The 12,328-nt window shown below is 36.7% G+C and overlaps 1 protein-coding gene across 2 annotated transcripts in view; it reads left to right on the top strand.

The window, feature by feature from the left end:
* The window catches only part of MYOM1 (myomesin 1), a 136,481-nt gene that overhangs the window by 105,332 nt on the left and 18,821 nt on the right, over positions 1 to 12,328 (top strand). For both annotated transcript variants that reach the window (XM_029922472.1, XM_029922471.1), the window contains 7 exons: positions 835 to 991; positions 2,592 to 2,698; positions 2,819 to 2,863; positions 8,011 to 8,147; positions 10,246 to 10,390; positions 11,122 to 11,181; positions 11,474 to 11,541. In XM_029922472.1, coding sequence (XP_029778332.1) covers positions 835 to 991; positions 2,592 to 2,698; positions 2,819 to 2,863; positions 8,011 to 8,147; positions 10,246 to 10,390; positions 11,122 to 11,181; positions 11,474 to 11,541 — 719 coding nt within the window. The remainder of the gene's footprint in view (positions 1 to 834; positions 992 to 2,591; positions 2,699 to 2,818; positions 2,864 to 8,010; positions 8,148 to 10,245; positions 10,391 to 11,121; positions 11,182 to 11,473; positions 11,542 to 12,328) is intronic.

Here is a 12,328-nt window from a genome sequence, read left to right as displayed (position 1 = left end):
TGAGTGTCAATTTGAGGAGAGCATTTTACCTTTCAAACTGGATTCAGGCATTGATGTGAATATTTTATATGCTGTACAAACTCTTTGAATTGCTAGATTAGATAGGGTGCAGTTTATTATAACTCAAAAACACAAGAACTCAAAACATTAACTGAATTGTTTTTCTTTTAAAATCTAAAAACCAATCTTCTTGAAACATCTGGATCTCTTGAAATTAATTTCCATTTAGATTTCCATACAGTTCAATAACTGTCATGTCTAGGTTGCTGTCATTCTAATCTACAGGGGTACCTTTAGATTTATGTATGCTTATTTTATCTACAGAACAAGTTTCCATGTATTTCATAATTTTTAAATTTATGAACTTTAATCATTTAAATATAGGCAATTTTTACTACCTCTTTGGTTTCTTTATCAATCATCTATCCTTTCCTGAAAAGTAGTTGGATATGGGTGTTATTGAAGCAAACGTCATCAATTCAGTTTTGATAAGGATCATTCAACTTTTCTTTTGCCCAAGACTGCCTTATCCTTCGTATTATGACCAACCTGCTCCTATAACTGTATTTTCAGTCGTATCAACCAATTTTTATTCAGCCCTACACTGGCATTGGCTCTACCTGAAAAATATGGCACATTCATTAAATTCCATGTTGCAGTATAAAGGTTGAATTGTAGAGCAGGCTTGTTCATTCACAGGGAGCAGTTGGGTTTTTCCCTTGCACAGGCTCAAGGCCCTGCTTGAAGGCTAAAGTAATGGTTCCCTAAATAAGGAATACTCAATTTGTTGATTTCCATCAGGAAATAATCAGTGCCTTGTTTTGGATTTTCTAGGAACCAAAGAGGTTGTTGTAAATGTGGATGATGATGGAGTAATTTCGTTGAACTTTGAATGTGATCAGATGACTCCAAATTCTCAGTTCAACTGGTCCAAAGATTATGTATCCACTGAGGGCTCTCCACGATTAGACGTTGAAAGCAAAGGCAACAAGTATGTAATGTTTCAATCATAATCAAATGGGATTCCTTTTATGATAGGAGAGTGAAGTAAGTGCTTTGTTTTCTATTTCAAATACTTGGAATAAGGAGATGAAATCACAAATACTTTATATCTGGTGATGTAAAAAGTAATAATCAATGTCAACCTTAAAATACTACTTTCATATTATTTTATTTAAAAAGCTTTCCTATATATTATCTCATTTGTGATGTTGGAAAAGCCTTGATTGATATAAAAAGAGTCAGCTTTAACAATGATTTTCATTATTTTATGAAATTTTGCATTCTTAAAGTAAGAGTGAGGATGCTTATAGGAAGGGAGCAAGGAAGAACTTGCCACTTGCTGATTCAACTTAGTGAGTAGATATAATAGATGAATAGGTATAATCTACTATACCTATAGTGAATAGGTATAATCTTGTCTGGTTTTTTTTTTTTACCACCACTTATGAGTATACACTGGAAAGAACCTTGTTTGGGAAGCATAGGATAGATTAGTTCTAGTTTCAGCCCTACCAGGGGCCAGCTATGTGACCTGGGGCAGCTTTGAACTTCCATGGACCTCTGATTTCTTTTTCTATAAAATGGGAGATTGAAGGAGACTAATTTTGTGATCAGTTACTTCTTTCACATCCAAGATTTTAAGTTTTCTTCTTACTTTGCCTTGCTTAGCAAGCTTTATATTTTTATAGTTCCAACCATATTGGATTGCATTTGGTAAAGCAAAATGCTTTTAAGTATTATTTTTTATTACAAAGAAGACCAAAATATCTCAGAAATAAAGAAATAGTGATTTTGTTGGAGGATGACAAGGACATATTGAATGTAACTAAAAGACATTTTTCTATCAGCGTGCTGTAAAGTCCTTGAAGTAAAACATAAATCTGATTAAAGAAAAGGCAATCAAACTTTTCATTTTTTCTTCCAATTTGTGCACTTGGCTCCCATTTATGTTTGGCTGATTTAGACACTGACTAGCAAAATCACTCACCAAAGGTAGAAAACACAGTGAACTAAACCATTGACCCATTCATTCCACAAATATTTATTAAGCACATATTATGTGTCAGAAGAGTTATTGGATGCTAGAAGACACAAGAGGAAATAAAATAGATTTCATCTCTAAAGGCACAATGACTATATAGTGGAGGCATACATATACTAAACTAGGTAATACCGAATGCAGTATGATAACCTCAAAAAGGAAAGTGCAAAGGATAACAGAGAGGCTCTTGGAGTTGTCAGCAGAAGGTTCTGCCCTGTGGGGGGAAATGTTTAGGTTTCCCCAGCAAGGGTGTGCCAGCTAAAAATATCTTTTGGGGGGATGGGCATTGATATGCAACATAGCTTGGGGATGGGAGGATTGTACCAGCTCCCCACTCCTGTTGCCTGTCATCCTCCCATCCCCAGGAGGAAGTCAGGAAAATTTCCTAGAAGTAGCAAGAATGAGCAAGTTTTCAATGAGTAGGGGAGTTAGGAGCAAGTGCTCCCATAAAGAAAGTAGCATGGATAATCTCCTGGATACAATACAGGATGCCAGCCCACAGACCCTGCTCTGCCTCCCTTCTTAACAAGAGTGTTCTGTTGTGCAGAACGAAAATGACCTTCAAGGACCTTGGGACGGAAGACATTGGCATTTATTCTTGTGATGTAACAGACACAGATGGAATAGCGTCAAGCTACGTGATAGATGAGGACGGTACGCTTAAAATCCATCTATTCACAAGTCTAACACTGCTTTAATTGATTCATCAATGATCCTCTGGGATCAGGCAACTTTTGTTTAAGTAGTTTAATTGTTCTTTTTTTCTCCCTACAGAGTTGAAACGGTTACTAGCTCTCAGCCAAGAACACAAGTTCCCAAGTAAGTGTCCACCGTACATTCACAGAGTTTACCAATTCTGCTAGGTGGTGACTTCTGGAAGAGGTCAGAAGACAACTTTCACGGGATCAAAACAAGAGACTCTTGAGAACACACAATGGAATATAGACTGGTAGCTACAAATGCACTTCCAGAAGTGCTACTTTTATCTTTGCCATTGTTCTAAAGAGATACAAATACTAATGTAGAAAAAATGTCCCATGCTCTGTGATATGGTGAAGTGTCAGGTTACATAGGTGTAACAGCTGAATAATCAAGTTCTTCACCTTTTGCCTATGTATTTTGGAAACCTATAAATTATATAATTCTGGATACATTAATTCGCATGTTTTTTAGGCAAACCAACCTCTTTCTGAGCAATTTAATGTTAGCATATAACAGAAGAATCATACCTCTAAAAAAAGATAATCTAAAGACCTTAGCTATCATTTTAAACTCCTGGAAAATAAGGTAAAGATGCCTTAGAAAAAGAATCTCTCTGCACTATCTACAAACTCTTCAATAAAGCACTTTCCACATAAAAGATTAAACTTCACAGTTGACACCTAAAAGAAGAGAAAGAAGTGTGAAATGACACTTGGAAAGTTCCATTGACCTGATGATAAGGTCTCTTGCCACTGATATCTATTGACCAAACTAGGAGATTATCTAGAAAGTTATACCCTAGAGTTTGAGAAAACAAGTAGAGAGAAATAATCCACACTGACTCTTTTAAATCAGGATTTTTTTTTTTACTGTTTAGTCGCTAAAATATAATTCCTTTCACAATACAGAATTCTCAGGAACTCAGGAAACTACACCATGACTCCAGACTGTAGGCAAAACCTTGCGTGTTTGTATATGTGCATTTTTCCAAGAGGAAGGCCTGTGGCATTCCTGAAAGTCCCAGTGAAGGCTGTGATTAAAAAACAAACACTGCGCTGGAGCCAATTATCTGACTTCTTTTCCATTCCCAAGAAATGCTTGTTCCATCGTGAGGCTGGCCTCAGTTGTTCAAAACCAACTTTGTTCAACAAAGCAGCACAATGGCATGCCTGTGAGGCGTGGAAGTAAGATACAGACTTGCTGAATTCTGAGAGAGAGCCATTTTTATCTGTCTGCTTATTCACCATAACACTTGAAAAGTAATACTATGGTGTCTCAAAAAGTTATTATCATTTTTTTAATTGTATGGAAGGTAGGTATTTGACCTGTATTCTCTTTATTAAGTACTTTTGACCCACTCTATGAACCTGAGCAACTTATTTTAATTTCCCTGTGCCTTAGTATCTTTTCTAGAAATGGCTGTTGTAATATTTTATAGCACCGACTGTCTGGAGATGCTGTGAGAGATTGGCTATAGTATTGGCTGGTCCTACAGCTCTTCAGGAAAAATATAAGTACTAATTGAAATAGAATAGTGATCCTCAAAATACCTACTTGTGGAAGATCTGTAAGAGGATGCTTTCCCTTCATGTCCCCTAGGGCTGTGAAATAAGGAGTAAAGGAGAGGGTCACTGTGCTGACCATCCGTGATCACACTGTCTACTCTCAAACATTGGTAGAAATGGAAGCAAACAGCAGGTTCCACTATTCTAGTGAGTCAGACAATAAACACTGGCAAAGTGTCTAGGCAACGGCCAAACCAAACAGCATTTACATTTAGCTTAAAGGCTAGGGATGAGACAACATGGGGTGTCAGTGTTGAAGTGGAGGTGCCCGAGTCTCCCTGAAGGTCAGTGATCAGATGGACTCGGAGGCATAATTGCCCAATGTCTCTGTCATGGAGGCTGAGATATTATATTTTTCATAAGCATAATCACTCTAATTACTGGTTCTAGGAAAGAGGATAGTAGCAAATTCAGGTTCCCTTTTTATTAGAGCCCTGGTGTGGCACTGGGTAGGCAAAGCGAGAGAATTCAGGGATGTGTTAAAAACTCTGACATGCCAGGATCAGTATCGTGCCAGTATCAGAGATTTGCTTAGCCCATTGAAGTAGCATTTTATTTTATTTTACTTTATCTTATTTTATTTTATTTTATTTTATTTTAATTTGAGAGAGAGCAAAGTGGTGGAGAGAGGGTGAGAGAGAGAGAGAATCTTAAGCCGGCTCCAAGCTCAGCACAGAGCCTGACACAGGGCTCAGCCCCATGACCCTGGAATCATGACCTGAGCCAAAATCAAGAAGCAGACGCTTAGCCAACTGAAACACCCAGGCACCTTGAAGCAGCATTTTAAATAATACAGCTCCCACATTTTTCTCCCCGCTCCAACCATTAAATCAGCTTGGCCACTACATGAATGTTTTCAGAGATCTGATGATAGAGTCAAAGTGGCATATTAGTTTCTCAATTTATACCCACTTAATTTTAGTAAATGTTGACACATAATTAAGTCTTTTCTTGAGATTTTATGAAGTTTTAAATGGGTCTTGTTTCTTACTGAATGTAAAAAAAAAGAGTATGGTGTTCCTTTAGCCCATGGCACAGTAAATTCTCTTAGTTTAAGCTGTTATCAAAAATATTTTGAAAACCACTAAACATATGCCTTAAACCGACAAAAAAAAATACAGATATTTTGCTGGAGGAAATTAAGTTCCAGAGAAAAGAGCCTAAAGAAATCTAGGACTGAGAAGAAGAAAAAAATTTAAATGTATAAAGCTAAAAACAGAAAATAGCCTAGTGGGTCTTGGCAGCATTGATGTTAAGTTGCAGTGCACAGAGGCAACTTACCTGAGAGAAACTTACCTTGTTCTCCAAAAGGTATTCTGAGGGAGATAATGGAAGGTATACTTCAGTCTCGTCAATGTCTTGCATAATATCTCTTGGGTATTATCTCCCTGTACCCATATTCTCTATGTGTGCCGGTATATGCAAGCACATGTACATCAATTACATCTATTTGTTATGTCCTCTTAGGTATCAGTATATTATATTTTATCAAATGTACTTGTAGAGTTTTGTTGAATTAACTGGAAAAGGAAAAAGGTACCAAAATATAGCCAAATTTATAGATCACTTATTACATGCCAGTGTATGTATAGGGTGCTTAAATGAAATATATCATTTAAACTCCACAATGACCTGAAAAGTTTCGGTTCTAAGGTGATTTCATTTAAGAGATGTAGACTATGAAGCCCAAGGAGATTAGGTAACTAGACTACAGTACATAAACTGTACTGTGTGTGCACCTGCTCTTTGCCACCACACCCTCTCAGGCCATTACTGGTGGCCAATGTTTCCTCTGATGATGTTCCTATTACTCAGAGAGGACAGATAACATTAAGGGAGCTTGAAATTTTCAGGAGGGCCTGCCCTTTCTCCTCTACCACCACTCTGGCCCTCTTAGGCAACCTCATCACTCATGTATTAGATTTCCCAGAACAAGGTCTCCAGACTTCTAGGAGAGATTCTACTTTCCATTCCCCTCAAGAGTTACTTGAAGCAAGCATCAGTGTCCTGTAGGTAGAAAGCTTAGCCTCTGCTCTCACAAGACTAGAATCTATCCATGGTGCTTTACTCAGACTTGCTTACACTGGAAAACCACTAGTGTTCTTCAGACTGGACAGCCAGGACTGAAAGGAGCACAGAATAGAGGGCATAGCCCTGGTCTCATCTCCTGGGGCTCATGATTTTCAGTAAATTAGGGGAGAAAGAACTAACCTTTCTTGAGCACTGGTCATTATTCACAGTGTCTTCATGTCTTCTGGCATGATATTCACTCTTATTGGTGGTCTTATGAGGCAGATCATATCCATGTTAGTAAGTGAGGAACACAAGGTTTCTAGAGGAGATAACTATCCAAGGTCATAGTGGGACACCAGAGCCCATCCACTATGGACACCCCTCAGTAGATAACATCTGAACCTCCTTTTAGTTCTGCATTGGAACAAATCTGTAACTGAGTTTTACAATGACTATGGAACCGTACAAATTAAAGGCATCCCTTAAAGCTTGGAAAGGATAGTTTTAGGATAAGTACAAAGAAATATTAATGTACATTTTATACAGGTTTGGGAAGCTTAATGTTTAAAATGTAGCATATGTTGAAATTTTCCGATTAGCTTAAGAACAGTTTAGAGAAAGCAAAGGGTGATGATTTCTCCTAAAGGAAGTGCAAGATTACTAAATTTTGAGAAACAACCATGCTTTTCCACAAAGTTTGCCCTGGAGCCACTTCTGATACAAAAACATTGGTTGCAGGATCCTTTATAAAGAACACTTTCAAGTTACAAGAAATTTAGAAAACTGTCTTTGAGATATCTCAGCCAAAGATTGAAATTTCATTCAGGCTCAAATGGCTTAAGCAATACAGATATAAATCAGAGACACCATATGATTCCTTCACTTTATTTGTGAGGCAAGCCTTGCCATATTTTAATATACCTTAATAGTGACTCAAGTATTTGCCTCTGAAAAATTTTGCCTGGTTTAAGAACTTAAATGAACTGGTATACCAGTGGGATGAATAGGGTTTAAATGATAAGCTGGTTCATCTTATATATATATAATCAAAATTAATTCTGTTTTAAAATTCATATTTAAAAACATTTGGAAGAATGTTTATAGTGAATTAAGTTGTTGAAAAAAATAAAATTTAACTCCTTTCCCAATATTTTGTAGCAATTGAGATTATAGAATATTGGAGCTGAAAATTATCTTGGCCATTTAGGACATTCAGTTCAATCCCCTTCATTTATAAATGAGTCAGCTGAGGTCCAAATATATGAAGTAATCTGCCTAATATCACACAGTTTAATGTTAGTTGCTGGCATTGGCCTAGGCTATAGCTCTCCTGGGACCAGCCCAAGGCTATTTCAGCACACTTTGTTATTGTCCCTAAATAAACCTAACCAAAGCCACAGTAGAGTCAGACAGGTTGGAGGTTAAGTTCATCTTCCTCATTTTTACAGTTGAGACATTTATGACTCAGAGAAGTGGAATGACCTGCCCAAAGTAGGAGCAGGATTAGAATCCAGGTCTTCCATCCCTGAATAACCTTCTTTCCCTACAATGTTCTTACTGTCTCCAGGCTTTGCAAGAAGCAAACTGCTATCTTGTCATTTCTGCTGTGTGTGTTTTCACTGAAAAATCTGTATTAATACAATTGGTTACCAATAAAATTATTATTTTTATTTTTATTGTACATAGCTGTTCCAGTTAAGTCAGAGTTGGCAGTTGAAATTTTGGAGAAAGGCCAGGTTCGGTTTTGGATGCAGGCTGAGAAGGTATCTGGCAACACCAAGGTCACCTACATCTTTAACGACAAGGAGATTTTTGAAGGGCCGGTATGTTTTCCACCTTATAGATTCTAAACATATCACTGTAGAATGTGCTGAGAAAGCCCTATTAAGATGCGGGCAAGTGGTCATGAAACCCACTGAGCATGGAGTGGAGGAGTTTAGGTCATTTCATATGTAAAAAAAAAAAAAAGGAGAGGAAAATATTGATCAACTATATCATATTATCCAAACTGGGACACATTTGAAAATGAAAGAGGGTTCTAGTAATAATTTTTCCAGGACAAAAATTGAACCAAAACTCTCCCAGGCAAATCAAGAAGTACTGTTACCCATGCAAATTGCACTGCTCTCCTGAGAAGGCAGAGGAGCAAGAACCCTTCCCTGAACTCGCATACTCCCATCAGAAACTCCAGCAGGAACTTGGTTCTTCCCAGGGAAGAAATGGCTTCTATTATCTTGATGGCTCAGAAAAAATCATAGTAAAAATGTCTTTCATTGCTCTTCTGGTTAAAAATGCAATACATTTTTATTGTAAGAAAAACTTTAAAGACTTGGAAGGGACAAATCACAAATTCTTACAGTTTTGTAATACACATATTGGTTTGTATTCTGCGCTTCTGTGTGTATGTATGTCTATTGATGTCTTATTTACATAGGTAGTTGTGTGTATCTACTCTTTGCTTTGCTTTCAACACATAGTTTCCATAGACAGAGTTACAACATCTACACTCTATTTGTCCCCCCTAGATATCAGTAGAACCAGGATCAGGCCAGCACCCAGTGGTACTGAAGAACTTGGGTTCACCTGTGCTATCACGGGTATGAATGAGAGACTCAAAAAGACGGGAGAGAGGTGTGACTTTGCCATTATTCACGACTCATCAAGATATGTTTTTAAAACATTTCAGGATTTTTTAGTGAGGGGGATAATAAATAACATAAATAGCAGGAGATTATGTAATATATTTCTTTTCAACTCATTTAGCCACTGTGTGTAGAGCCTGAATAGGTCACACAGAGTCCACTGTGGCCCCTCTTCTCCCTGTTTTCAAAATATTCTCTTTGACTGTTGTGCTCATTGCCTGACCACTGGAGGGAAGGAAAAGCAGTGTTGGCATCACCCTCTGACTACTCATACACACATGCACATAGACACATTCCCCTTCATGTGTTCACACACGCTTTCATGTTGTTGCCCACATACACATACATACCTTGAACTTAGAGAGCTGCCCATTGTCATTGCAATTAGCGCTTATGCTATTTCATTGGGTGGAAATTACTGTCTTAGGCTAAGTTCCTTAGAAGGACAGTCTGAATTAAGTTTCTCTTTCAATTGATTTATGGGGGAGGACTCTCAGGAGTGGGGATTAGGGAAAGAAGCTAAGGTAGACAACAGCTAAGCAAGAATGTGGTCTCAGTTGGAGACTGGCTTCCTTCAGGGGAACTCTGGAGCACAAATTGCAGCACAGAATTGACCCCAGACCTGAGCCTTCATTCTGTGACAATTTATAGGAAAACTTTATTAATTCCAATCCATTGGAGAACTGTGCTTATACACCACAGCTAAGATTTATCTTTACATTGAAAAAAAGTTGCCTAAGCAGTATGATAAAATAAGCAGAATCCAATGGGCAATTTCAGTTTATAGAGAACAAATGGACTTCAAATCATTTGGAAGCATTTTTATCCCCATATTAACTCTGCAGCTATTTATTAATTGCCAGCTATATACCATGCATGTACAAGATGCTAGGGATATAGCCATGAGTGAGCCAAAACACATCCCTCATGCTGCCTATTTTTTGCATTATTCTGCTAATTGAAGCTAGTGTAAACTGGAAGGTAAAATGGCAATCTAAAAACATGTTTTTGACAAAATTTGTGACTTGGGACAATAAAACTTAATTTGTATTTAAAAAATTAAATTTCAGAAACTTTAGTAATCAGTTCTGGTCAAAGTCATTTATTCCACATAATGTTTTCATTTTCCTGGGTACAAGATTTTGAAAGCTTGCTCATCTAAAAAGAAATATGAACAAAAAATTTGTTAAAACTACGATTCTTTGGGGTTTGTGTTTATTCCATCAAGCATAATCATCATATCTAGCTTACTGATTTCTGTTTTCGTTTCACATTGAAGAAATATAAGATGCATGTTGACCGAAACACTGGTATAATTGAAATGTTCATGGAAAAGCTACAGGATGAGGATGAGGGAACATATACTTTCCAGCTTCAAGATGGAAAAGCAACTGGCCATTCTACTCTTGTTCTCATTGGAGATGGTAAGAATTCTGTGGAACATCAACTGAAAGACTTTGCTGCTCCCTTCAGTGCAAATACCCATGACACACATGGAAGGCAGTAGAAATTGCTTCTTCTATTTCAAAATTGGAATCCAATTTTTAGTTAATACTTTCCATAGTATTTCATTTCATAGAAATGAAAGTTAATTTAGAAGGATACCAGATTTATCTGTAGCCCACAGGGAAGACTGCAGTTTAATCATCTCATATATAAACAAGTATTCATTACTAAAATTCTCCAGTGAAGGAGATTGCAATAACTAAGTCTGTATATGTATCTCAGAAAAGATGATACTACCTTATATTGTGTACTTACTTTAAATGAATTAAATTAAGAAGAAAAATATGCAAAAGTAGTGCATGCCAAATCAATTAGTCATACTTTATAACTAGATTATATGTTAGCTGTAATAAGCCACTGTAGAAATAACTGAGATTTAAAATGTGGCACTTAACATGGACATTAAATTGGATTAAATGCAAATCTCTACATTTGCAACTTCCAATACTACACTATATCCTAGTTAATGATCTTAAACAATTTATTTGACCTTTCTAAGCCTACTTCTTCATCATAAAGATTTATAACAAATAGAGGGTTGGGATGTACAAGTGTTAAATATTGAATATAAATCACTTAGCACAGTGACTGGCATATACATTTATACCACTCAACTCAATTTCATACTTCCTTGTTTTTTAATCTTTAGTTTATAAAAAACTCCAGAAAGAAGCTGAATTCCAGCGGCAAGAATGGATCAGGAAACAAGGTAAAAATGGGCAGTGAGTAAAGAGGAAAACTTCATTTCTTGAACAAAATATCCATGATTATTTCCCTAACAAATTAAAATGCATTATTTTTACTTATGTTAATAATACCCTGATAAATAAAAATATTTGAAAATATTTATTATTAAATATATATCCATTTAAATATTTGAAAACTAATCTTGAATTTTAAAATATCGCTTCATGCATTTATCTCTTTGGAACTTAAGAATGAGCTTTGATTTTGCATTTGTAGTTAATAGAGTGATTACTGAAGTCATTAAAATTTTATAGGTCCTCATTTTGCTGAGTATTTGAGCTGGGAAGTGACTGGTGAATGTAATGTACTATTGAAATGCAAGGTAAGAAGTAGATAAGTTTTTAATATTTGATGTAAGGGAAATGAAGATAACAGAGAATGTGAGAAAAGGAAGATCAATTTTTCATCTCCTCCATTTGATCCAAATGCTAAGTGACACATTCTTACTATTGAATGTTACCATAATCATTGGTTGGTAAGAAACATAAAATAAAATGAAACATGAAATAAGATAAAACAACATAAAAATATGGGAAGACAAGATGATTGTTCCTCCTCATTACACCCTAGTTAATAAGGACTGGCTCTTCTTTTTTTTTTTAATTCAGACTTTACAATTTTTGTTTTGTTTTGTTTTTTAACATTTATTTATTTGTGTGTCAGAGAGAGAGAGAGAAAGAGCACCAGGGGTGGGGGGCAGAGAGAGGGAGACACAGAGTGCAAAGCAGGCTCCAGGCTCTCAGCTGTCTGCGCAGAGTCTGACACAGGGCTCGAACTCATGAACCACGAGATCATGACCTAAGCTGAAGTTGGACGCTTAACTGACTGAGCCACCTAGGCACCCCTTTAAAAATTTTTTTAAATGTTTATTTTATTTTTGAGAGAGAGAAAGAAACAGAGTGTGAGTGGTAGGTAGGTAGGAGGGTGCAGAGAGAGAAAGGGAGTTACAGAATCCAAAGCAGGCTTCTGGCTCTGAGCTGTCAGCACAGGGCCTGACACAGAGCTCGAACTCATAAGTCATGAGATCATGACCTGGGCTAAAGTCAGATGGTTAGCTGACTGAGCCACACAGGCACCCCAGGATTTTGTGTTTTTTAGAGCAATTTTAG

The sequence above is a fragment of the Suricata suricatta genome, chromosome 14 (assembly GCF_006229205.1).
Source record: "Suricata suricatta isolate VVHF042 chromosome 14, meerkat_22Aug2017_6uvM2_HiC, whole genome shotgun sequence".
NCBI lineage: Eukaryota > Metazoa > Chordata > Mammalia > Carnivora > Herpestidae > Suricata > Suricata suricatta.
This window is presented reverse-complemented; position numbering and strand designations above follow the sequence as displayed.